Source organism: Eulemur rufifrons, chromosome 19 (assembly GCF_041146395.1).
Source record: "Eulemur rufifrons isolate Redbay chromosome 19, OSU_ERuf_1, whole genome shotgun sequence".
NCBI classification, from domain to species: domain Eukaryota; kingdom Metazoa; phylum Chordata; class Mammalia; order Primates; family Lemuridae; genus Eulemur; species Eulemur rufifrons.
Genome location: NC_091001.1, coordinates 64618990 through 64642149, shown reverse-complemented (window position 1 = coordinate 64642149; position 23160 = coordinate 64618990). Strand labels below are relative to the sequence as shown.

Genomic DNA, 23160 nt, shown 5'->3' with positions numbered 1-23160 from the left:
TATCTTTATTACACAAGATGGCATACATACTAAGAACAAAATAAGACCCTAGTATATAAATATATGAAGGACATTAACAGTTACAACTGTTTAACAAACAGAAAAGCATTTTATCTCATGATACCACTATTATTCTATCAAATTGGTAAAGATTTAAAATGTGTGACCCTCAACGTGCTAAAGGAAATTCTCATGCTTGTCAGCCCCCTGGACATGTATCAAAAGTCACGAAAATGACACCCCCCAAATTATTCCAAAAAAATAATAAATGTGAAAAATGCACATAGGTGTCTATTCCTAACACTGAGGGTGTGGGGAGGAGGAAAGAACCTTAATATTTGATACCAAAGAGAAAGCCAAACAATGAAACATCAAACTGTTATCAGCAACATAGAAAATTTCTTATGAGAATGTTAGGGCAAAACAAATGAGATACAAAACTGTTTACGAACTGATTATAGCTATGTAAAAATAAAAATATGGCTGGGTGCGGTGCGTGAGACTGTAATCCTAGCTACTTGGGAGGCTGAGGAGGGAGGATCACTTGAGCCTAGGAGTTTGCAGCCAGCCTGGGCAATATTGTAAGATTCCAACTCTAAAAAAAAAAAAAAACAAAAAAAACAATACGTACAACGGGGAAAAAACCTACATCAAAGGGCTAAAGGTGATTGTGTATGTGCGATTCTGATTCATTTCTGGAGTCAAGAGTAATAGACTCCAGAAGGGCTGGGCATGGTGGCTCACGCCTGTAATCCTAGCACTCTGGGAGGCCAAGGCGGGAGGATCGCTTGAGGTCAGGAGTTCGAGACCATCTTGACCAAGAGCGAGACCCCCATCTCTACTAAAAATAGAAAGAAATGATTTGGACAGCTAAATATATATATATATATATATATATATATATATAAAAATTAGCCGGGCATGGTGGCACATGCCTCTAGTCCCAGCTACTTGGGAGGCTGAGGAAGGACTGCTTGAGCCCAGGAGTTTGAGGTTGCTGTGAGCTAGGCTGACACCATGGTACTCTAGCCCGGGCAACAGAGTGAGGCTCTGTCTCAAAATAAATAAATAAATAAATAAATAAAAATAGAGTATCAAATACTAGTTCCAGGCCCCCAAAAATGGGTCACGCCAAGAACAAGGAATCTTTCTGAATCTTAATTACTTTAATTACAATTATACAGGCTGCTGTAAGGATACAATGATACATACAACCAAACCAAAGGGCTGGCATTGTACTTAGCATATGATAAATGCTACATAAATGACAGTCATTTTCCTTTTTATTGGTAACATGGTTAAATTGCCTTTATTGGAAAAATGTTATAAATAAGAATGTTTTAATTATTTGACTATTATGCAGGGAATTTCCCGAATAGATACTTCTTAAAATTTGCTATATTTCCTCTTTAAATTTTCAGAAATGAATCAAGCGTGAAAACAGCATTTCTGTTAATCCATATATAGCTTTACAAATTGCTCTGTCTTATCTATTTTGTAACTTTTTAAACTATAAGAAGTGATTGCAAAAGAAGATTAAATTTGTACACTTAACACATAAAATTCAACAGATGCTGCTGTAAAGGGTCTCAAATGTAACACTGACATATTCTTATGGTATCTTTGCATTTTGTCTGTGAGATCCTGTACAATCCTGCACATTCTGAATCATCTGTTGGCTTTGGAGTATACACTCCATGATCAAACACAGAAGTAGTGATCTTCTGTGTTTAGGGCCATTAATTTAAAATAGATTTGGACATTCAACTTTCCTTCCTGTCATATAGATTCCTTCATAACACAGTACTGGACATTCAAATTCCTTCATAAGACCACATTTTGAACTAAAGATTATTCTCCAAAGTTTTTATGTATAAGCATGTATAATTGTAGAAGTGTGATATCACTGCTTTTTGTTACTTTCTTTTTCCAAACATGTTCATTAGCTTATGAAATAAAAGCTACGGTATCTTTTAGACAAACATTTACTTAGAAGTAGCCAAATGTCAGGTGACAGACATCCTGTCTTTGCATTTTTACCTTCCACCATCCAAACCTCAATGACATCCTCCCTGATAAACCCCACATTTAAAAAACTCCGATTTCACAGCTCAGTACCATTGTGATTCGTAATAATAGAAGACACACTTTTGTTTTGATTACCTTGTTACAATGACAGAAAGACATCTTAATTAATCAAAGACGCAAACAAGACAGCCAAATATACTACTAAGCGTCTAAGTTATACCGTGTGTGGTTAAAAGAGACTTTGCTGGAAAGGGAGGGTCATGTTTTGCAATTTGGCACCAGCTCCACAGTTCTAATTCTTGAAGCTTTTGCAAGAGTTTGAAGTCAGAGAAGGAAGAAAAAAATACCTATGGGAAGAGGGCTATGATTTAACGTAAAGAAATCAGTTGTTGCTAATTTAACCCATGTGTTGTATGTCTGCCATTACCAGTTTGTCTTTCTGTCGTTCACCATGGATGAGAAAGCCGCTTCGTCCATTGCCTTCGGGGTGCATGACCTTACAGACCCCCACGCGACTGATCCCGCCTCCTTCCTGTGGGAACCATCCCCCGCTGGAGTCATCTCTGGTCATAACCACAGCCTTGACACGCACAATATAGCTGTCACTAAAACGACAACAACAAGAAGAATGGGGCATGACAATGGTCTGGTAGCTGCAGAACATGTTTCACAACCCAAGTTGACCACCAGCCAGCACTTTTCTGGACTCATCAAAAGAAAATCTATGCCTGGCAGCAAACTTAAAAGGTAGCCCATCAACTTTTAGGGAAAAAGCAAGACACTTAAACTCAATATAAAAGTACATTTTTAAAAAGATACCTAGTAATAAAAAAAATACTTGTGAGTCTTTGAAGATGTATACAGGTATAATATTCTCCAGTTTCAGGGTATAAGTATTAGTAATAAAACAAATAAGCTGATCTCTGCAATTACAGTCTCTATAGGTTGAAAAGATACAAACCTATCAATTTAAGATGGTATTATGGTTTCAACCCTTTAAACTTAGTTGACAATGAATGACCAAGTCTTAACATTTTATAAAGCCAATATTCTTATTTAGCACAAAATAGGATTATCCACTCCAAATCACAAATTCACCATGAAATCATTTATACAGGTGGGAAAATATTTCAATTCAAATAACCCTTTACATATTTGTAGCCTTCTGTTTATGATTTTATTTTTTTCCAGTCTAAAACGTCAATTTCGCAATAAATTCTTTTGCACATTTGTCAAAAATCCTCTTTTTCCTCCAGAGACCAACTCTAGCTTCTTTTCATTCTTCATAACTTTTGGGGGAAATATTATTTGATTTTCTGCAAGGCCATTACATTCTCACTTGCTGTTTTTTTTCTTTGGAAAGAATTCATTTTTTACTCATTCAAACATACATTCACATCTCGTATACGCCAGGCGCTGTGCCAGATTCTAGGGAAGCAAAGACACAGAGTAACACAGAATCCTTCAGGGCAGACTGTCCCCAATGCTCAGAGCCTGGCCACCAAGTTCTGCCAGAGACCATGGAGACAGTCCTTCTGCCCCACATCCCTGCTCACCTCACTCACACACAAAGGCAAAGCCATTGGACTTTCCACGATCCCAACAGCTCACCCTCTACTGTGACCCAGCTCTCCTTCCCTACTGTCCTCCCCAAGGTCCACCATTCCCTTTACTTCCTCGTCCCCTCCTCTGACCATTCCTTTCATTTTTTTTTATCGAGGCAAATATAAACAACATAAAATTTACCATCTTAACCATTTTTAAGTGTATAAGTTCAGTGGTGTTGTTAATAACTGCACCCACATTGTTGTGCAACCATCACCCCCATCCACCTGCAGAAGTTTTTCATCATCCCAAACTGAAACTCTGTACTCACTGAACATTAACTCCCATTCCCTGCTCTCTCCACCATTCTACTTTCTGTCCCTGTGACTTCGACTACTCTAGCTACCTCCTATATGCTCCTTTCACTTTCCTAACCTAAAAGGATATGCGCTTTCGGCTGAGCCTCTGTGGCCTTCCTCCATGGACCTTTCTCAGGAGGCTGCTTTCTCTCTCCCACATCTCTGCCCGCTGGGCCTAAACTGGGCCTAGACGTGGGCAGGGTGCTCACCACGGCTGCAGCCTATCTGGCCTCCCTCTTGTTCCAGTTCCTCTAAGCTCATACACCTGTCCCTACCCCTCACAACCTTTCTTCAATCTCTACAGACCTCTGGGTCACCCCTCTCATTCCTTGAAGACCTTAGCACCTAGGTTCACTGTCCCTCCATCTCTCCACCGTGATCCCTGCCATGATTCTTGATAATTTTGTTATTGACTCTGAAGATCATTCCAATTCCTTGGCCTCTCAGTTTCTGTGACTCTTCCCCTCCAATGCCCTTGTCTTACATACCTCACCATAGCCATTCATGCCCAGGTCAACCCTTGACTTTGTCATTACCAATATCTGCACCACCTCAATTTTATTTTATTTTTATTTTTTTAGAGATAGGGTCTTACCCTGCCACCCAGGCTGCAGTGGAGTGGAGCTTACTGTAACCTCAAACTCCTGGGCTCAAGTGACCCTCCCGAGTAGCTAAGACTATAGGTGCACGCTACCACACCCAGCTGATTTTTTTAATTTTTTTGTAAAGATAGTGACTCACTATGTTGTCCAGGCTGGTCTTGAACTCCTAGGGTCAAGCAATCCTCCTGCCTTGGCCTCCCCAAAGTGTTGGGACTACAGGCGTGAGCTCCACCTCAATTTTAAGCATCCTGCTCTCCAACCACCGTCTCCTGACTTTGCAGCTCCCTCCCTCCAGACTCCAGTAATTCTTCACCCCACTGGGACCCACAATCTATTGGTTCTGATCACTTTAACCCTCTTCCCTAGACCCCCTCATGTCCTCACTTGATTCTCTACCCAACCTAAGTTCCACAGTCTATCACAATCTCTCTGCACACAATCTTAACGCTTTTGCCCTCTCTTTCCTCACTGTCATTGCCTGGCACATCCCCAAACCGGTTAAATGCTACATCTACCCACTCCATGCTCCCACCCAGGCCGCTGAACACACAGAAGGGGAAAAACTCCACTCTACTATGTTTAGAGGCCTTGTTTTAAAGTCATAAACACTAACCTCAAGTGGTTCCTTAAGTGCCACCTGGCATCCTGCTACATTTCCCTGATCTGTCCCCACAAATACTATTTCACACACCCTCTGACCCCCCTGCTCTCAGATGGTGGATGGGCTTACTTTAACGTCACTGAGAAAGCAGACACAATCAGAAGAGACCTTGCACCTGTGCCTACCACCATGCCTACTACTTTGTACTAGCACTCTCTCTGCCTTTCCTCCTGTAACTGTGGCTAAACCATCCATGATCCAAGCTGGGGCCTACTCCTCCACCTAAATTCCTTCTGTATGCTAACAGTGCCCAAACTGACATTTCCAACCAGATCTCTTCCCCAGCTCCAGACCAGTAAGACCAAGGACCTATGTGATTTCTCTGCTTCAGCATCTAATGGGCATCTCAATCAACATGTTTCAGATTGAATTCTTGATTCCAACACCTGCCCATCCTTCTGATTCTCTCTTTAAAATACATTCAGAATCTACTTTTTACCACCTCCATCAACACTGACTGACCTAGCTGCCATCACCTTCCACTGAGATTACTGCAACAGCCTCCCAACTGGGATCCTTACTTCCACATTGGCCCAACTTTCCCAGAAAACAGAACGGTTAAGTCAGATCACCACACTCTACTCAAACAAATACTGCAGTAGGATCCTGTATTACTCTGAGTAAAAGCCAAAATCTGGCCTTACCCTACTACTCTTCTTCTTGCTCATTCTACTTTAGTGCCACGACTCCTTGATGGCCCCGTGCATTAAGCACACTCCTACTGCAGGGCCTTTGCACTTGCTATCTCTTTAAAACTCCACTCCCCACCCTTTTCCCCACATGCCAAATGGGCTCATTCTTTTATTTCATTCAGGTTATTTCATCATATTAACAGACAACTTCTCTGTCCACTCTATGTAAAGCCACCCCTCCGTAAATCTTCTCACCCTGTTTTGTCTTTTTACATGCTAGTAAATCAGTGCTTGCCCTATGACACATCTGTTTACCTACTAGGATATAAATTCCACAAGAGCAGGGACTTTGCCCTTTTTGTTCACTGCTACACCCCTAGAGCCTAGAATGGTGTCTTATATGTAACAGGCTGTGGAATGAATGGATTAAATACACAATATAAACAGGTTTTTGAAAATATATTTGCAGCCAACAGATTCCTTGTAAAAATATAAAGTGTTCAATACTCATTTGCTTATGAACCACAATACCATAATTGGAATAACAGTAAAGATTTCCTTCCCATTAATAGGAAAATTGAATAAAAATCACAGGTTCCATATATAGAAGTACATACAAAAATCACAGGATGTACATGCACATATATCACTAATCCACTCATTTCATATACATGCATATTCCTTTAGATCCTAGAGATTAAGAACATTTTATAACATTTATTTAGATTGACTGCATACAATTTTAGAGAATAGCCATCATTTTTCCTTCCTACACCTTGTTTACGTCAGAAAAACTAAGGGGCCCCAGGATTTGTAATTCTCCAGTGTGCAACACAGCTTTCTCAGATCTTCTGTGAGTGTCCTGTGGGCTCGTCTCAACAGGAAATGGCCAAGGTGAAGAACTGAAACTCTACACACCTCCTGTTAAAAATGCTTTTACTTTTTTGTGTGGCAGCTGTGTAATATTCTCCCTTTCTTTGAGGGGATTAAATAAACATGAAAAAGGAAAGTCTGCATTATTTACGTTAGTGCCATAAACTTACTTCCCAAACAAGTACTCACTTATCAGAGATTTTAAAAAATATCCTACCCTCTGCTTTCAGACCACAAGGGCTATTAGTTAACTCTGGCCTTTGCTAGCCCTCTGTGGCACCCTTTCTCCTGCCCCAATTCCCTCCACCAAGTGCCTTCCCGAGTGCTGACTTCTCTGGGTGGGGTGGGGGCTCCAGGGGCAGAAGCCCCCTTCGTCTCCTCGGCAACAACCCGACAGCCAGCATTAACTGAGGCATCCGGCTATTTAAAACAAGGCAGGGGGATAAAGTGTTGCACTAGAAGTTGCGGAGGATGTCTGGATAATCCAGCTGCATGGCCGCCTGCCAAATGCTTCCTATCTGTGGTGTATTTACGTTCCTCAGGCACTTCACCCCACCCAGAACAGAAATGACAATGAACTCTACTACCAAAAAGGTATAAAGGAGGAAAACTCCCTTTCCACCTTTCCTCCCCCTCTTTCTGGAAAGAATTAAACAACATCTGTTAAAAACAGATGCAGGGTTTGGGGTGGGGGCGGGTAATGGAGCAGGAAGGGCAAGGGGAGATTTATTTTTTTTAAATTTGCACAAGGAAAATGCTGTTGGATGCCTTAGGAAAAAAATTCAAAACATGCTACCTTTGTCAAAAATAACAAAAAATTTTTTAAAAACCTTCTGAAATTGACAACTGCTGTACTGGTGAGGACCTGGTAAAGCTCGAGACGTGGGTCCAAACACCAACTGAATGGAGCCCTAGTGTCTGAACTTCAGCAGAACTGCCCCAAACAGTCACTGTCATTACAAATGGTATTTGACAGCTACCACTCAAACAATACCATATTCTTTAGGTGTGTTAAAAGTAAAATCGGCTGAACTGGGGGTCTTCCATTTAAATGTGGTTTCCTTAAGGAAAAAGCTTTGTATTCATATCATGTGGACATATTTGTAAAAACAGGACTTACTGGATCATTCATATGTAAACGAGGCAGGAGACATCCCATCACAGTATAGGAAGGGAAAGAAAGTAAAAATTTCAAAACTGGATTAGCACCCCAAATCAAAGTTTTAGATCTCAGGCTTTTACGTTCTAAGTTTTCTCCAGATTCAAAGAAGGCCCTGTGTGTGTTTACAGAAGTAAACCAAAGGATAGTAGGAAACGGTGCAGGCAGCCCAGCATCCTGTACAGAATGTATGCTTAAGGCCAGACAGGCCAGAAAGGCCTGACCTTCTCAGTAGCTGAAGAAACCTCTCTCTGAGTTGCATTTTCCTCCTTTCCAAAATGAATAGAGGATCTACCCTGCTGGTTAAAAGCAGTGATACAGGTCAAGTGCCAGATCCAGAGAAGTTTGATAAGTTGTGGCTAGCATTATTTGTGCAGAAAGGCTGACCTTGATTACAAAAATAAGTCCTTCAAACAGCAGCCTCCAAAGCTGCTGAGGAGCGGGTTTCCAGACTGCCTGCCCTCCTCAGCTGTCAGAGAGTAAGGGACAGGGAAGCTGTCAGGCCCTCAACAGTAGGAGAAAATCTGAAATGACCTCTAGCAATAATAAATGCGAGTCAGGCTTATGAAGGCCAGGTGTGTCCATTGCAGGCACACCTGCAGAGGAAAGTAATGCTGTCTGGGACCTGGCCCTCTGCTACCAACCCCCACCGCTGCAGGATGGAGACTGAGACTTTTATATCCCCCATAAATACTTCCCATGGCCAGCCCTTATCTGATTACACGGCTCCTTTATCTCTCCATTATGCTTAACATTAGATGCACTTCCTCCCAGCCTCCTTTCCACTCTCCTCCACTTCACCAGACCTTGAGAGGGATTAACCAAGATCCCAGCCTCTCCAGCCCAACTCCCAGACGCCAGCTGAGCCAAATATAACACCAACTTCTCCCGGGAGCCAGGCACACTCACTTTATTTTAATCACATCCCTCGCCCCCAGTCTTCCTCATGCTTATAGATTTATAAAGGCTCTTTGATTTCATCGAATTACATGTTTAAAATGTATGTGTGTATAAAATATGTATGTCTAGTGATCTTTTTAAAAAGAATTGACAAAATGCTTCAGTATAGAATCAAATGTGTTAAGAAGCCAAAGGTATTGGTCATATTCTATTAGTTAAATTGGGCAGTGGTTTTGTGGGTGTTTGTTTTAAGTATCAACTACTTAAGAATTTTTTAACAGTGGATTGCTCTGGTTTTAGAAGTTTATATATTCTGAAGTTTATGAGCAAGGAAAGTTATACATAATGTAGTTTTATGCTCAGTGGTAGCATGATTTTCTGCTCTGTACAACCTACTCAAGGTAGAACACTTGCTTTGCATGCCTAATGTCACAGGAAATAAGGCCTCTATAGTCACTACCAAAATATGCACCATTTGTATGCTTAGGTTAGGCCATTATAGAAAAGTGTTAAGAAAAGCCCACCAATGCCCACGGTAGAAAGACTCGATAGCAAAGATGCCAGATCTGGCAGTGGCTAACTGTGGCAAAGGCACCAGCTCTCCTCTCAAACACTGATAAGTGGCACTGTGAAGGAAAGAAGAAATTTTCTGAACATTAAACATTTACTTCAAAAAGAGAACTGGCTTGCACGACATCAGAGTTGGGGAAGGTGAAAAGTGGGCTAAGATCAGAGAGTAGAAGGTCACAGAGAGGAGTAGCCTCACAGTTACTTAATACATGCGATGGACAGTCATCTTCAAAACTGCCCTACCTCAGTATCCGCTAATAAAAGAAGCCATGTACTTGAACAGGTTCTGACACCTAAATCTGAATGCACAGTGCCAGGGTACCATGCTAATGACCAGATTTACCAAGAGGAGAAAACAGGCTCTTCAGTCTAATCTTGTGTCCCTGCTGTTCTGAAATACCCCAGCCAATCTTGCCCATGCAAGTAACCTCCTCCCCACCGGAGGATTACAACATAGCTTTGACATGTTTTATCTTCATTATCAATTTAGGTATTTTTTAATGGTATAGAATTGAGTTTTTAGGAATGGAACCCCAATATAGAACATGGTACCCAAAAGTTGTGTGTGGGGGGGAGGTAGTCCTTGCCTGACAACGAGTGGGGATGTAACCTCCATCCAGGAACAAATTAGGCTGAAAGCCAGGGGTCCTGATTACATTGTGGGAGCCCCAGAAAGGGTGTGAATACGTTTTCCTCCTTCACTCTGTGTTAAGCTTGGAATCTGAGTAAAGCCAGTAGAAAATGTTTTAGAGGAATCCCCACTGTAGCCTTGCACCACAAGCCAGTAAGTTCTGCTGTCCTGCAAGGTCACTAGTGCCCTGTGTCCTAGTTCTACCCTCTCCTGGAGGGGGAGGTAAGGGGCATGTCCATCCTCATCCTCGCATGCCTCGGATAAGCCTGGCATCTTTGTTGTTCATGCTACCTAGCTACCCTGAAACATGTAAATAAACCTACTCGCCCACACATCATTTTCCAGTGCACATATTAAAAGGGGCCGTTTCCTCTATTATGAAAGACACTGGTAGCACAACTAATATTTGAAGTATAAATGATTATTAAACTTAATAATTTATAAATCATTCTTCAGAACAAATTCTAGCAAGTCAAAGTTTATTAGACATGGACCTCTAGTATTTTTACTTCCCTACTGAAATTTTAATATAAAGACAGTCCTTTTTTAATAAGCTGAGAACTCCTATTTTTATAAGCTAGCAATTCTGACTTAAAATATATGCCCATACCTTGTTTAACATATGCTGCTGATTTAGCAAGCTATGTGCCTCTATAATATGTTTTTTAAAAATCTCAATTCACTGTAAATGTACACATTTCCCAATCTCTGAGTGCTACTTTACACCTTCAGGCCACCAGAGCCAGAGCAGAAGGTACACCCACATTCTGGCACATTCTCTCGCAAAGGGGGGCCACAGCACCTGTGCTGCAGGCGCCCTTGGGAGTGGAATGCATGCTCTGCCTGGCTGTCCCAAGTCAGGGCTACCAGGCAGTGTGCCATTCACGTCTGGCCTCTCCCTCTTTCTTTGCTGCTGTGTCCTATGACCCATAATGGCCAAGAAAAGGAAATGAAGCAAAGACACAAAGGAACAAAGATCAGGGCTGGAAGTTAAACATGCAAGCTTTACAGAGGCTTAAGAGGCCTTTGAGGAAATAGTTGGGGAAATACCAGCAGGCAATTAGAGATCCTCTGACATCCCTGCAGCCTGGGAGCACTGACAGACGGTTCTAGTGGGCCTAGAAAACCCACTTGGGCAGATGCAAGCTGGAGCTTCTGGTGCCACCCCCCCTGAGAGAGCCCCAATTCTGGGGGCAAATCCGCATGGACTGTGAACTAAAGGTGGGGTGATGTCCATGGCATGGCAATGCCCACGCATGCTGGAAGTTACCTCATAAAACGCTGGTTTTGTGGTTTCCTTTGCAGCAAGGTTTAAAGTAGTATTACACTCACTCCACTGTACTACTGTTTTTGAAACACAATTTTTAATTTCACCTCTTAAGCATTTATCTCCTGGAATTTGAACAAACATAAATCCTGCACAGGAAAACAGTGATTCAGCTGGATTCTACTGATATTCCTCTCATTTTTTTTGGATAAAAGTCTTAATAAAACCTTTTAATTTTACAACTGTCTGAAGGACAGAGCTATAGTTTTAAAAAAAAAAAAACCAACAAACCTTTCCAACAACATTTAAATTCAGCACTTAAATCCAGAAACCACAAGGATACTAAATGTATCCATGATGACTGATCACTTATAATTGGGGCACAATAAAGATACAGGCATTAGGGCTGTTCTGCTCATGCGCAACCTAAAACCGTAACACGGGGGGGGGGTGCAGTTTTAAACATGGGCAATGAAGTGTTTGCCGACGTAAACCTTAGTTTCAGCACCTGAAAAGGCAATTTTAGAAGTTGTATCTAAGGCAGATTTTAAAAAAAAATGGTTCTCTGGTAACTGTCCCTGCGTCAGCATAGCTTTCCTGAGCAAGTACCTCATGAGGTGAGTGATGCACCCAGCCAAGGAGAGCTGGGCTGAGCGCAAGCCTGGAGAGGTGGCAGGACAGGCATGGTAGCCTGCTGATTACAATCGGTGAAGACGGTAGCAACTTTTTCTTGAAATTCAAAAACTCTTTGCTGTAATCCTTCCTAATAACAGAAATCCTAATTTTCCAACCCTGGGGCACCACGGAGCTAGAGACTCCTAGGCATGTTTCCTGGCCAACCAGCTAGGACCTGTGTATCAGTCAAGCATCTGTACAGCAGGTAAATGACCTTAATAGAAGGCTCTGGAATGCATTTAAAATTATTTCTGAGTTTTAAAACACTGACTCTAAGAAATTAAACTCATACTATCCTCCAACAACTCCTTAGATTTGAAAGTAAATGTAATACAATTTTAAAACATAAAATATTTACAATTCCACTAAATTCAAAAAAGTGGAAAAAAATTTTTTTTAAGATTTTTTTTTTTAACCTAGCATCAAATGATTCTCTGCACTGTCCTAGGTGAGAATTATATGAGCACAAGGTGGATAATTCAGATTTAGGTTCTTCTTTCCAAGGCAAATCCCCTATACCAGATTAGGCTTCCAAACTTAACTGGCCATGTCCCCTGTCTGCCTCCCTTCCTCTCTACTGAACCAGTCACATCCAGGAATCCTATTTGCTGTAGATTGTTACTAAAGTAACAAGATAAATATAGATATGTATATGTGTGTTTTATTGTACTCTTAAATCTATTAAAAGCATTTTCCACAACTTCTCTAAATATTAACAAGAATATTTTAAGGTTAAATCATTTTAGGAAATTATGAGAAGATTTTATCGTAATAGCTCATTAACATTCAAGGCATCTACTGGAGATAGTTCTGAGTTATGTCAAAAACCACCAAAATGTAAGTAACTTTGACATGAGTAAACTACTTAAAAAAAAAAAGAAAGTTATTTTATTCAAACCAAAAAAAAAAAAATGAATCCACTTCTTACAGACTGTCTGTCTTAAAGGGCTGAGTTTCAGGGTGATTACACAGTGTGAAGCAGGGAGGAGGCAGTCCTGGGAGGTGAGAGGCCAAAGTCTGAATCTAGGTTTATGATTTTGCTTTTATTGTCTGTCTACTTTACTGAGCCTGAAGTTCAGGGAAGTTCGTAATTAATCAAGATCAAAGGATTACAAACTTAAAACAGACAAAATAACCCACCCCTGAAGAAACCTTTCTTCTTCTACTTTTTACTCTGAAAGCCATGATTTTCTTTGACTTTCTCTGTTTTACACACCCTTCGAAAAACAGTATTTACGATCCACATTTAGAACCCAAAGGCCAGCTAATGGAAATGTCAGATTACTAAACAAAATTAACTCTCACCACATTAAAGTGTACATGTAATAGAAAAATTGGTACTTCAAAACACAAGTGGCAAAGGGAGTTGTTTAAAGTTAATAATCTCCAATTCAGGGCTTTAAACTGCAGCCCTTGAACTTCTATTTCTATGCCTGACTTTTTCAGAATATTTTTGCTTTCTTTCTCATTATTGGAGAAAACAAAGGAAGAGAGTACTTAATTCACATGCTGAAATGTTTAGGGAGAAATACACTGGTATCTGTAACTTACTCCGAAATGCATTAAAAAAAGCGTGGACTCTTGGACAGAGATGGATGGACATACAGATATTAGGTGTGTGATAAAGCATAATAGCAAAACACTAGGTGCAGGTGGTAGGCATGTGGGTGCTGACTCTGTATTTCTTTCTACTTTTCTGAACATTTGAAAACTTTCATAAGGAGGAAGAGTGAGAGACTCTATAGTGCTATATTTTAAACTGAGATCAATACTAAATCTATAAGATGCTGACAATAATATTTGAAAGTCTGGTTACTTCTCTTCCTTTAATTCAGGTCATAGTTTCCATTTTTTTCCTGTTATGTGCCCCATGAAAGCAAACCATGATCAAAACGTCAGGAAATTACTTTATCACACTATGTTAATACCAAATTCTAAACCTACAAAATCTTTTACAAACCAGCACTTAATAAGACCTGTTTTCAAACAAAAGGAGGTGATAATTTACCCCTGGGGAGGAAGGAAAGTCATGCTAGCATAAGCTGACAGGGTTTTTAAGAGCCTCACTGTTGATATTCCCAACAGACCCACTGGACTTGGGTGCTCTTTCAGGTGGCAAGAATTACTGATTTATTTAGTTCCTTTTTTCCTGGGATTCTGCCATCTCCCTTCTTAGAGACAGAAAGCTAACACACAAAGAAACAAACAACACACACTCAAGGCATTTATTCCCCCTGAAAAATGCTGGACTGCTTCTTTGTTTCCTAAACGGAGAGCGGAATAGAGGTGTGCCTGAAGGTAGAGTTTAGGTCTTCAAGTTAGTTAACACCTTTTAAGCTAGAAAGAATTGTGGAAACCACCTACCCTAGACCTCTCACTCAGACAGGGAACTTGTTCAAGGTCCCTGACGTTAGGGACAGGTAAAGGACTAAGATCTAGTCTCTGTAACCACCCCCTACCCACACTATTTTTTTTTAAAGGGGACTATGTTGTGGCAAAAGTCCCCATATCCAAGCTAGGTGCTTTGAATGATATAAGACAAGTTATTCTTATTGGTCTCTTAAAATTTACTGACTGTAAAAGGAATTACAAGGAGAAATGAAGAGGTATTACTGATAGCACAGCTACGTGAAAAAATGACAGAGCTGAGGAGTGGGGCAGGGAAGTCCTACTCATCTTGGCAAAGTTTCACACCAACAGAGCCAATCTCTTTTTGGACCTGTCAGTATACCTAGTGCTGGAAGTCAGGGGACCTAACCTCCATCACATAGCTCCTTCTCACAACAGGGCAAGACACCACAGACTCTACGACTGAGTGTCTCATATGTAAGGTGAGGGGCAGGGACCAAATGAGTTTTGAGGTCCATTTTCAACATTGGTCCCGTTGTAAACTTTGTGTTTTAAAAAAGGGCCTTAAAGTCCTTTAGCTGTGGGCGAGGGCTTAGCAAACCTACGCCACTAAAATATCCTACAAAAGCAGATCAGAAAACTTTCAGCAGGAAAACGTAACAGAAAACATCTTTTGAATAGAACAAAACTTGAGACCACAAAGACCTGAAACCACGTCAAACCAACAGATATGTTCTCTCAGTGCAAGTGTTATTACGCAATTACAAAGTTCCCAAGAGTGAAACTGGTTTATCAAAGTAGTTTGAAAAGCAAGCAAATGATGAAAATTAAGTTTTAAAAAGTTTAATGAGATCCTTTGTAAAAAGAAAAAAATAGGTACAACCTAATCATCTAGTTGACTTTATGCATCCACAAATGTCAGATTCTCTTTAGCCCCATGGAAGAAAAACCCTATAACATATTAATGAAACAAATGCAAGCAAAAAAAGAGAAGAGAGATCTGCCCCTCTTCTTCCAAATAGTTCATTCTATCTGCCTTATGAGTGGATTCAAGACAAACTCCCCAGTCCCAATTTTCACTACATTCACAGAAAAAAGGAGAAAAATGCTAGGAAAAGGTAACGTAGGCACTGCTTAACTTAAAAATGAGGAGAGACATTTTTATAGATCTATGATAAAGCAACTCAATGCACTTCAAGTTGCATGGTAGGTACAGGCTGTTTCATGTGACAAGTCCTGGTTCAAAAGTTTTCTTGTAAATCAGTAGTTTGAAATTGGAATGTATTTTCCCTACAGAAAAACATAAAATGGTGAGCAGTGGGGTTCCCAATCCAGCCCATGAAAGCCTAATCGGTTCGTGAAATACTGTTATATTCCCAATGTTTCCACTGCCCACTGACAGTTGCCTCTTTCCCCACTGCCAGCCGCAGCTGGCCAGTTCCACTCAGCTCTTCTGGGTTTTGGCCAAGAGCTTTCCTATCTGGGTGTGAGGTGGGGGAGAGAAGGTAAGCAAGGAAGAATTCTTAAACTCCTGATTTAGCTTCATTTTTCAGATCCCTGGAATTTGGCACTATTGGATCCTGAATGGCTCTAACAAGAGCCAACCTGCTAATAAGGTTGAGAAATTTTTACACCACAACAAGCAAACAGACCAACAAAAAGCAAGCACCTAAATACCCAAACTCAAAATGACTTGTTTAAATGCAAAGGTATCAATGGTATCTGTATTACAAATCCTAGCGAAGTGTTCCTGGGGAGACTGTTTCTTTTTAGGGTCGGTGTTGGTGAGCATAAGGCAAGTGTGCGGCTCACAGGGTAACCACACATGATGCAGTGGATTCCTGACTAGATGACTTCACATAGGGACAGGATTTGTTCTACGGTGGCAATTTCCTTCTGAGTTATAACAAAACAGAGCCATCCACTCAGTAGACGTACTTCCCTTAAGTTACTTTCCTGCCATAAAAGAACTGGTGGTACGAATTATGTATAGGACAACTAGCTATCCAGCTTGCTCACAGCTTTAACATGTTAAATATTTTTTCACTTATAAGGCAGTATTCTCGTTTCAAGTACTTGATTCAAAAAAAACCTCCAAGAAACATCAGAGCTAAGTCCTCCCAAAGTCCACCAGCTTGTGCAAGCACTAGAAGGCATTTTATTTCAAGACTCATTTCAAGCTTCACAGATACTAATCATTGAGATGGGTGGCTAAGCCGCTGAAGTTGGGCTTTCCTGGCCATTACCAACACATTAGTGGCAAGGAAGCCAACGAAGCTTTAAGTCATACACATTCCGTGGTGGCTAAAGACCACTGCCTGAGACAGGACAACCAGGTGGCTGTTGCCAGCTTCTTCCATCAGAGAGCTTTACTGACAGGTGGCAGTATGCCTGGCCAACCAGATGCAATGACACTACCCTAAAGCCATGCTGTTACAAACCCATCACTGCAGGCTGCCATTTAGTATTGAAAGAAAGAATGAAAGGGCCCCCAGCTTAATGTTGGTAAGAGGAACAAGCCTCAGCTCATCTCACTCACTGGTGTGCTTCAGCCGCCTCTCAAGACTAAGCTCACATAGTTTTGGTCCTCTACAGAAGTCACAAATCCCTGAAGGCACCACGCATATGCCATCCCAACCAAAAATTGCTAAGTACTCTGTAATTTCCTACAGGGAGCAACTCGGTATATGGAAGCTCTTGTGTAAACTGAAAAAGCAAGATAAGCCTAAGGTGATATGACATGATGATTTTTCACACATGATTTCACATGTGATTATTCTTGTGAGTTTGCATATAGAGAATGAACCTTAACCCTTACTGAAAGGCAACTCCTATCTCAAAAAACAATTTCACACCCATGTTCAGTGCAGTATTGTTCACAATGGCCAAGAGGTGGGGACAACCTAACTGCCCATCAAGGGATGAATGGATAAACGAAATGTGGTACATACATACAACTAAATTATTCAGACTTATAAATGAAATCTTGCCATATGCTATAACATAGATGAATCCTGCGCATATTGGGCTAAGTGAAATAAGTCAGTCACAAAAAAGACAAATACTGCATGATTCATTTCACTTATATGAGGCATCTAAATGTGACTAGTCAAAGTCATAGAAACAGATAGTAGAATGGTGGTTGCCAGGGGCTTTGGGGCGGGGGGTGGTGGTGAAGTGGTGAGTTATTTAAATGTTACAGAGTTTCTATTTTGCAAGATGAAAAAATTCTAGAGATCTGTTACACAATAAGGTACATATAGTTAACACTACTATACCCTTAAAAATGGTTAAGATGACAAATTTTGCTTTTTATCACAATAAAAAAAGACAATCTGAAAAACAAAGAGGGACCACTGGAAATAGGTATACTAAAGGACCCCGAATTTAGAAATTTTGGGTTTAGCTAAGGAATATTTCTGCAGTCCGTAAGAAGGAAACAGCACCACTAAAAAAATTTAACTTTCCTCTAATTATAAAAGTAACATATGTCCGCATTGTGCAAAGTATATATATATCACAACTACCCTTTAATCTAAGAAACAGTCTTCTTCTGAGGAACAATTAACAAATTTGCAAGATGATCTCAAGGGAACTAAAAAGGAAGATCTTGTGCTTCAAATATAAATGTAAATGTTGCCTTTGCTTTGTTCCTTGGGGTACAAGGCAAATAACATATGAAAAACACAAACATTTCCTTTGATATTAGTTTTACTGAGATAAAAATGGCTTTTCTTACAAAATCATTTCAAAGAAGAACAAAAGAAAGTTAAACAGAATAGATTTTCTCCTAATTGTTAGCTCTAACAAATTCCCCTAATCTGTAGACAATTATATTCTAATAGAATGCTTACCATGTTTACAACACAAGTGACAGAATCCCCCAAAATATTTTTTATGATTAGTCCCTTTTTATTTCTTCTATTCTAACCTCAATTTTAAAGATTAAACACACACACACACACACACACACACCCCCTCACAAGGATTTCCTAACAGTTCCATTTCTTCCGAATGGGGGTTATTGATGTTTTTTAATATTACTTAAAGCAGAAAAAAAGGGGCTGTTTTATTTTTCTTTGGAACAAATTCCTGCCAGATTTTGCACATTGCAGTTCTTTGGTGATGTGATGAGAACACATGCCCACCCACAGACACTAATTTTGCTCTTCACCCTTCCCAAGCAGCCTTTATAACACATGCCGTCTATGCTCCATTTAATGGAATTCAAGAGGCCCAAACAGCAGAGCCCCATGGGGCCACAGCAACAGCAGGCAGCCCATCTCCTCCACTGGATAGGTACAAGGAACATGTGTTTAAAACAAAACCACAAAAAAGCCAAACCTAGTTTGGACATCTCCACTCAGAAAAATCTTTACAACTGAATGAATTAACACTGAAGACAAATCTGGAAAGAGACAGTATCTTGTTGCGATTCCTTGCACTCAGAACTCTATGAAGCCGATGCAGCTAACTCCCTCAGCTGTTGTCACAATGTGCAGCAAAGAAGGTATCACTCTCATCCCAAGCCAAAAGCTCTTTCTAAGAGGGCTGAAGTGCCAGCCTGGTTCTGAAGCATTTGCTTTCTCTGTGGTGATCATTAGTCACGAAGGAACGCTGCTGATTAAGAATCCAACTGGGAATGCATATGGCTTCCCTGACTATCCCACATATATCTCAAGGAAATCTAGGCACAGTCAAACCAACAAGCTGTCAGCAAACTTACACCTGGAAGCATGCTCAGGACTAATAAAAGTTCACACTGGTTTGATTAGAGGGTGGTCATTCATCCCATTTATGTTTTCTTAAGAGTGAGGTTTATGTCCTTAGAAGGCTGTTCCATGCTTATCGCTGCTTTTCTGAACTACACAGGAAAGTTGCTATTTCTAGATAATGATACAAGTTTTACCTACAAGTGTTTTCAGGCCCACCCACCAGAATGACCACAAACTCCAGATGTGGGGAGGACAATGACACAGCAGATAGCAGACAATGGACAACAGGCAATGGGCCGTCCAAGCCTCCTGCCGGGGGCGATCACCATGGCCACATACCCATAAATCATACAATCATGCAGCAAGAACAGACTGCAGACTTAATAAACAGGTCTCTCCAAATACAGATAAGTATTTTTTAATGTTGGTAGATGATCTATAGTGATTTTATATAAATCTGCTTTTATGAAACATTTACTGAATTCATAATAGCTTTCAGTCTTTAGAATACAATTTTAATAGATGCTAAAAAGGGGAAAGGTCTTCAAGCCAGTAAAGATTGGGAAAAATGGTGTGTTCCACTAAAATATCTTGGACACTCTAACCTTTTAGGATTCAAATGCTCTCCCTGCCTGCCACTCTCCCCAAGAAACACAGCCCCCCCCAAAAAATCTTTTGTCCAAGGTTATGTCACTCTACTTGGCTCAGAGAACATGGCCACCAAAATAATCAAATGGATTTTTGAGTAGAGCAGTTCTTTCTTGATTTCCATCCAACAAGAGTTAGGTTCTGAAGAATCAAAAAAGAATAGCTTAAAGTTGCTTATACACATAGCAATTAGTGGCTCTGGATTATAGACTCCAGTAAATCTATGAATAAAAGAAAACCCAGGGAGGAATCTATCGCCAATAATGATAAATCCCCACTAGAGCAGGAATTAAAACAAGGACAGGGCTGGGCCCAGATGGAAAGCATTTTTTAATTTAACACTACCCAGCACATTGCTCTGAACATAGGCAGTGTTGCACTCAATATCTATTGATTGCTTCCAAGTTGAATGATATGAGACCTTTGGTACTGGCTATGGCTCTGTATTCCTTTTCCCTCAAAAGGGAAAGAAGGAATCTAAAAACTATGTGGTCACTCTGGTCTGATGGCTCATAGTGCTTAACAGCAAAGGGGCCCCTGAGGAGGGGCAGCCACAACCCTGCGAGTGATTACTATTGCCCAATCTCAATGGTCAATGTGCTCTGTGTGTAATGCAACCAAAGCTAAAAGAAATCTATGCTGTTCTGGAAAGAATCTGGACAGGACCTGAGCTAGTCTCAACAGTACAAATCACAGGAAGACAAGACATTTTCACAGAAACCACCAATAAATCAAGAACTTTAAATGTCTGTATAGCCCTGCCTATAATAATTTTCTGTAGGCCTCAAGAAAAAAAAAATGATATAACGGAACCTAATGTTTTGGTGAAACCAGAGAAAATTAGGTATTCTGCCTTTAATTCGTTCACATTATTTTTCTGATAACTTCTGAGAAAGCGAACCCTAAGTTGAGTGTGGTATTCACCAAGACTGCAAGAAAGAACCCCATTTACTATAAGAATGCAAAAGATGGGCTTTAGTTCAAGCTAACATTTTTAAAGTAGTTTTTCTTCCACAACGTGGAGTGAAAAAGGGTCCTCACTCTGAATCTGAAGTATTTTTTAATAACACCAAATGCTATTATTAAATATGTACCATATATGCATGTATACACATACACATATAAAAATAAGCACTACAGATGTGGGCAGGAAAATTCTTAGCAAAACCCCCACATATTTCAAATACTGTTCTTCCTCATTATTGTCCTCTACCATAATTAGCATGTTACAGCATAACAGGTGGTTTTCATTTATAGAATGCAAAATTAATGAAATTTGGAGATGGTCCTGTCTCCAAAAACAAATTGGCCATTCTAAAAAAAGTGTACCCCTTAATCTACAAAACAAATAGAAACAAACCAAACTCCCTTCATGCTTGCCTTCCAAATTATATGAATTTCTGAATGTAGTTAAAAAGTAAATTGAATGCATTTACCCACAGCTTAAAATTCATACACCTCAAGGAAAACAAGTCATGTTATGGGCCTTACAAGAAAGGGGAAGAGAAACAAAGACTGTCTATTTTCCCAGCTTGGTAACCCCAATCTGTTTCATGCTCTCTGAGTGGTAACAGGATTTACCGCCATAGACTGGGCTGCTCCACAAATGCTAAATCTTAGGCAAATTTGTGGGCAGTTGTGTTGTAGGTCCTGACCTAGCCATTCTGGACAGACAGACCGGGAAAGCATAAATAGTACTGCTATAAACTAACTGTAGCATCTGTCCCTAACAAGCAGGACTCAAAAAGTATTTTTTAAAAATATGAGGAGACACTGAATAGACTGTCAACACACATAGGAATGTTTAATATACTCACATAAATAAGATACGTACTTTAGTCAGGCATTGTTTAAATTTAGTGAAGGAAGAGAGAGGGTCAGACAGGCAGACACAGTCTCCCAATTATGCAGAACGATCCTTCAGATCATGTGAAAGCTATAATTAAATGTTGCTACCAAGTCCCCATAACCCTTTCTCCTACCTAGAAAAAGTTAATGCATGAATTCAGTATGAGCAAATTGTGATTTGCAAAAAATAGCCATAATCACTCAGTAGGGGAATAAAGGTTTTTTGCATTAAGTTGCGCATCTTGGGGGTAGAAAAAAGCACAATACTGAAAGAAATCCAACATAATACAATAATTATTGTTAGACCACATCCTTCAGCTCACCTCTGCTTATTCATTTTTTTAAAGCTCTAAGCTACCCACCCAAAAGGTATATCAGCTCTGCAAGCTGTTTCCCAAGCAGCATCTTTTAAATTCAGGACCTAATAAAGGGATGGGGGGTTAAAACCTTTTCTATCTGAACATCTAAGGAGAAATTTGTTTCAAAAGGGGGGATGAGTGGGTAAGAGCTCTGTGTCCATCAACAGATCAATGGTTACCTATCTGCCCTTGCACGTGGGCACACACACAAATACAGACACACATTTCAGTTCTTTACAACTAGGATAATTCTCCTTTAAAAAATGTTAAAAGCAAACACTGGAAAGGTTAGCAGAAAACAATGAGAAAATAAAGTTCACGTAAACAGTAAGCACATACCTGCTGGGCGATGCCATTTCCTCTACATTGTAGAGCCCAAGTGCTGGGTATTAGCATTATTGCTACTATAAAGCTTCCGATAAAAATGGATCGTCTCTTGCTGACCTGAGAACCAGCTGGCTGCCTGAGAAGTGGTTTCCCCCATATATGATTCAGTCTCCTTGACAAATATACTGCATTGTACCGGATGACTCATCCGAGGGTTAGTCCGCATTTTATAGGCCTGTTGTGTCATTACTCACATTCAACATCCTGCTTCTCAAAAGTGGAAACTGGAAGCCTGACAGCTGACAGATGCTTTTTCCAATTAAAATATTGTTTGAAAAAATTCCTGTAAGTTATGATTATCAATCATTGATGAGAGTATGAAATGCCAAGGAAGCAAATGGCACAGCTCAATACCTGAGATTGGTCTGTGGAACCACAAGTGCAAGTTCTTCACCGACCCTCATCCCCAAACCGAATAATTTTGTCCAGAATTAAGAGCAAGGATCCCTCTCTTTCAAATTATCAGTTAAATTAGTCTAGGCATGGACTGTGTTGATTCTTGTGTTGTAAGGTTGCCCAGTTTCAGGAGCTATGTAAAACTAAATATCAAAATTTTAGTCCCCGGGTTAATTTTGTTAGGTGGGATAGTGGCATTGTGTTTATAAAATGTCTACTTTTATCTAGGTATGCTGAAGTATGTTAGGGATAAAATGATATACTATCTGGGAATTGTGAATACTTTAGTGAAAAAAATAAAAAGGGGAGGGGGTAAAGAAATGTGGCAAAATCTCGATAAATTGCTGCATCTGTGTGGTGAGTATATATATGCAGGTTGACTGTATTTTTCTCTCTTCTTTGGAGTATCTTCAAAAATTTTCATAATAAAATCTTTTTAAAAATTAAAAAAAAATTTTTTTCAGTCTGTATGATCTAACTTATGCACAAACAAGGCACTTTTCTAGTTAGGTATACAGCTACCACGCATGTGAGTGGGGGACACTATTCACACAGT

The 23160-nt window shown here is 40.1% G+C and overlaps 1 protein-coding gene across 3 annotated transcripts in view; it reads right to left on the bottom strand.

Annotated features, from left to right (window-relative positions):
* SPRED2 (sprouty related EVH1 domain containing 2) overlaps positions 1 to 23160 on the bottom strand; it is a 111664-nt gene that overhangs the window by 30617 nt on the left and 57887 nt on the right. For 2 of the 3 annotated variants that reach the window (XM_069495277.1, XM_069495278.1), the window contains one exon: positions 2456 to 2633. In XM_069495277.1, the coding sequence (XP_069351378.1) occupies positions 2456 to 2633 (178 nt within the window). Of the gene's footprint in view, positions 1 to 2455; positions 2634 to 22160; positions 22350 to 23160 lie in introns of those variants that run through there. The other variant, XM_069495280.1, reaches the window with a different exon arrangement.